The following is a 4,323-nucleotide window of genomic DNA, read 5'->3' as shown; positions in this document are numbered from 1 at the left end:
AGAAGACACGCAGAGTCTGTGAGCAGGTGCGCACAGAAACTCAAAGAGACATTTCATAAGTAGAACATATGTTTTTCCTCTAACATATGTAACACCGGACCTCCATCCATCGCGCACGCCGTCCTCTAAAAGCGTGCGCCTATTGAGTTTCTCTCCAGTGGGCTTGAGTCGGAGAGGAGCCAATACAAGCCGAGGGGAGGCGTGTCTTCGCTCTTCCCGAAGACCTCCCAGAGCAGGTTGTTGCGTTTTTGGCTCTAAAGCCCGGAGACCTCCGAAGCGCTCGTCAGTTTTCCAAGTTGGAGCCATGGCGACAACTGCTCAGTACATCCCGAGGAATAACTCCTTACCGTCCAACCCGCTCATGCATCCGGATTCGGACAGGATGCACCAGGGGACAACCTACAGAGAAGTGCAAAAAATGATGCACCACGAGTACCTGCAGGGGCTTGCGGCCACCAACACGGGGCATCCGATGAGCCTGACGCACCATCAGTGGCTGCCCACCTCCAACACCGACTGGTCCAGTGGCACCCACATCGGTCAGCAGGAGCACAAAGCCGCCGTTCAGGCGAGCAGGGAGGACTTGACCAGCGGCTTCCATCACAGATCTCACCTGGTGCACCAGCAGTCGCAGAGCGCGCACCACGGTTCGTGGGCGCCCGCTACCACGCACCACCTGTCCCCGCTGTCCCCGGCTTCTAACGGCCACCAGTCGCTCGTCTACTCCCAGCCCGGATACACAAACCTCAACGCGATGTTGAGTCCACAGCCGGGCGCCCTGCACCACGGCATGCGGGATCCGCTCCACGACGAGACAGGCAGCCACGATAACCAGATGGAGTCGCCCCAGCAGGCTTTCAGCCACCACCAGGACCACTCGGACGAGGACGCGCCCAGCTCCGACGACCTGGAGCAGTTCGCCAAGCAGTTCAAGCAGCGGCGGATCAAGCTGGGCTTTACGCAGGCGGACGTGGGCTTGGCCTTAGGTACCCTGTACGGAAACGTCTTTTCTCAGACCACTATCTGCAGGTTCGAGGCGCTGCAGCTCAGCTTCAAGAACATGTGCAAACTTAAGCCACTGCTTAACAAGTGGCTGGAGGAGACAGACTCGAACACGGGGAGCCCCACCAATTTGGACAAGATCGCCGCGCAGGGCAGGAAACGAAAGAAGAGGACCTCCATTGAGGTTGGGGTGAAAGGGGCGCTGGAGAACCACTTCTTGAAATGCCCAAAGCCATCCGCTCACGAAATCAGCACTTTAGCCGGCACTCTGCAGCTGGAAAAAGAGGTGGTCCGCGTTTGGTTTTGCAACAGAAGACAAAAAGAGAAAAGAATGACACCGGTGGGGGTCCCGCACCCGAATATGGAGGACGTATATTCCCAGGCAGAGACCCCTCCACTACACCGCACACTACAGAGTCCTGTGCAGTGACTGTTTTCATGAACAATCCGAGCATTTAGAGAGAAAAAAGGAAAGGGACAATGGAGTTTTACAGTATTTAAGTTGAACTTTTGTTCTCCGCATAGGAAGAGAGAGAAAGAGAAAAAAACAGCAACACAAGATCAGTTTTTTCTTTTAGTTTTCGGAGATTAAGTTATTCAGATATAAAAATCAAAGGGGGACATAGGGAAACAGGAAAAAATCGCTAAAACCGATTCCATGCGCATTCAAATTGAAGCAAATATCTTTTGTTTACCAAAATCAAAGAGAGGAAAAAATATATCTAAAGTAAAAGTTGGCTGTACTGAAATGTTAGACTCGATCTCCTCCTCCTGGTGCACCATGAACTCTTGGACATCACTAGAATGAGGTGGTCGTCTGAAAAACGATTAACACTGGAGATAAATGGATCACACTGAATGAACTTTTTTGTGCTTTTTTTCAGTCTCAAACTGCTCAACCAGATTTCTGAATATGAGTGCACACTTTCATTATAATATAATTATTTTTCATGTCTTTTTGCAAATACTTTAACTTAAGTGTCTTACCTGCAAAACGTGTTTTCAATTTTGCTCATCAATTGCTCATCAGAGCAGTTTGTTTTTGTTTATTGTTTGCTGATTTTCCTGTTTTCTTGACGGTGGATAAGTGTTGGAAAATCGTGAATTAAACATCTGTCAGATACATTTACAGTTAAAGTCCAATGCAACAGAACGTTTAAAGTTCTGAGGGCATGCCTTAAAAATAATAAATAAATAATAATAAAAAGTTTTCCAACTGATCACGTCGAAATGTGCAAACAGCATCAGACGCTAAAATGTATGTTTTTTGTTTGTTTGTTTGTTTGTTTGTTTGTTTGTTTGTTTGTTTTTTTAATTCACATTTTGTTTTTGTTCTTTTTAGAAAATATATTCTTTGCATGGAGCACTTATTATTTTTTTTTTCGCTAATATTATTGTTATTATTATTTTATTGTTTGTTTATAAAAGTGTTGTTTCTGTCACCGAAACTGTCTGCTAGACTGCTAAAACTCAAACATTTCAAGAAAATATTTGGTCTAACAATAAAACCGAAGAATAACTCAGGTAACTGTAGAATATATCACGCCTGTACATGATTTGCTGTTTGAATCTGATTGCATCTCTACCAATTACCTTCGTTCCATAGAAAAACTGTATTATTTTAGAAGGCTGTGCTTGGAGAAAAAGGGGAAAAAAACCAACGTTTTTTATCTATTTATTTTGTTCTCTTTCGACTTGTAAGGAAATCTGAAAATGTCATGCGTTGTGTCATTTCTCAATGTTGGATCAGTTTAAAAAAATAATGATAATAAAAAATAATGAAAATAAATAATACAGCAGTGCTTTTCAACACTAATGAGGGAAACATTTTTTTTTCAAGAAAAAAAATAATAATAATAAAAAGAAACGTTTTAGAGAAAATGTTGCCAGGATTATTTCCGATCTGTAAATATGTCCAATATGTAAACTTGTATTTGTTCTGAGATATTGTTTTTGTTTGTTTGTTTGTTTGTTTGTTTGTTTTTTTCTTTTCGGGCAGTTTTGTACACTTACTAATTCCAAGAAGATATTTTAATATGATTTCATTTATGAATCTGACCATTTATATATATAAATATTTATTTCTTAAAAGTGTTTGGAGCTCTTTTTGTTTGTTTAGCTCTGTCGATGGTTTTGTTGTGGATTTCCTTTTCTTTCTTTATGACATTGGTTGTTTGTTGATTGCTAAATGTAGACTGCAAAGTCACATTTATATTTATGTTATAGTAATATTTTATTACTTACATAAAACATATATACAAGAAATGGTCTTTTGTCTTCATTTGGTTCCAAACCATTCGCCGTTTTGTTACCGTTTATTGTACAGCATCAGCAGGCAAACAGAATGAACATGAAGTTGAGGCAGATCAGACTTTTTTTTTTCTTCTGCTTTTCTATTTTTTTCTTTAGGTACAGTGATTGGTTATGTAACAAAGCACCGTTTGAAAGCAGAAGCTGTGTGTACATGTGCTGTTTAAGGGAACTGACAACAGTTATTTTACCTCAGGCATTCCCTGCTAACTTCAGTCTGTGACGCTCTTCAAGTCTTTGTGTAAACGCAGAATTAAATTGTGCAATATTAATACGAAATTATTGTCTTTTTATTGTGGTACTCGTATGTTGTTATTCTGATTCGTTTAGAAAAGGCCAAGATAGGTATTCTTCATTTAGCTTTCCCCACTCTATAAACTATCAGATGACATGTTATAGACTTTGAAGGGAGAATTGTGACGACTCTTTGATCTGGCAGAGAAAAATGCCTGGAGGCGCTAAATCAAATAAAGATAAAGAGAGAGAAAAATACACTTAAAGGCCCAAGAGTTGCAAAATGGATGAAAAGGGATTTACAATCTGCAGAATTTTTAAATGTATTGCCTTGTAAATCACTGACTTCTATGTTGCAAGAGCGCGATGTTTAAGTCCTATATTGCTTTTTAATTCAAAATTTTAATTCCAAAGTGGATTTGACCAGATGTTATCATTTTTTTTCTGCTGATGATCTTCCCCCCCAAAGACAACATCTAATTCTCAATTAAACTACAGGCCTTTATTTTTCCTTCCACCACAATTGTAAAAATTCGTTCAAATACAACACCACGAAAAACCCGTAAAAATGTGCAAAACAACGAATAAGCTTGTAAACCACAAGATCGGATTTCTTTTATTGTCTTTCAAAAGGTTAATGGAGATTTTGCCTCGCAATTCATGTTTTATTATTATTTCGTTGCCAAATTCAAAGCCGAAACCGTCACAAAGAGTTTGCTTGAAGTTTTTCAACGAAACTTCTTTCACATCCTGGATTTATTTACATGTGAGTTATTT

The 4,323-nt window shown here is 40.4% G+C and overlaps 1 protein-coding gene across 1 annotated transcript; it reads left to right on the top strand.

Annotated features, from left to right (window-relative positions):
- The first annotated feature begins 237 nt into the window (after nt 1–237).
- pou3f1 (POU class 3 homeobox 1) lies at nt 238–3,570 on the top strand. Its single transcript, XM_044118073.1, has one exon. It carries the CDS (start codon nt 305–307, stop codon nt 1,430–1,432), a length of 1,128 nt encoding a protein of 375 aa, XP_043974008.1. The 5' UTR covers nt 238–304; the 3' UTR covers nt 1,433–3,570.
- Nucleotides 3,571–4,323: the final 753 nt, after the last annotated feature.

The sequence above is a fragment of the Gambusia affinis genome, linkage group LG05 (assembly GCF_019740435.1).
Source record: "Gambusia affinis linkage group LG05, SWU_Gaff_1.0, whole genome shotgun sequence".
Lineage (NCBI taxonomy): Eukaryota > Metazoa > Chordata > Actinopteri > Cyprinodontiformes > Poeciliidae > Gambusia > Gambusia affinis.
Note: the sequence above shows the minus strand (reverse complement) of the source record. Positions and strands in the feature narration are given on the sequence as shown.

Bases quoted from the DNA above. Each gene is read 5' to 3' on its own strand.
- pou3f1 (XM_044118073.1), top strand. From the start codon at position 305: ATGGCGACAACTGCTCAGTACATCCCGAGGAATAACTCCTTACCGTCC.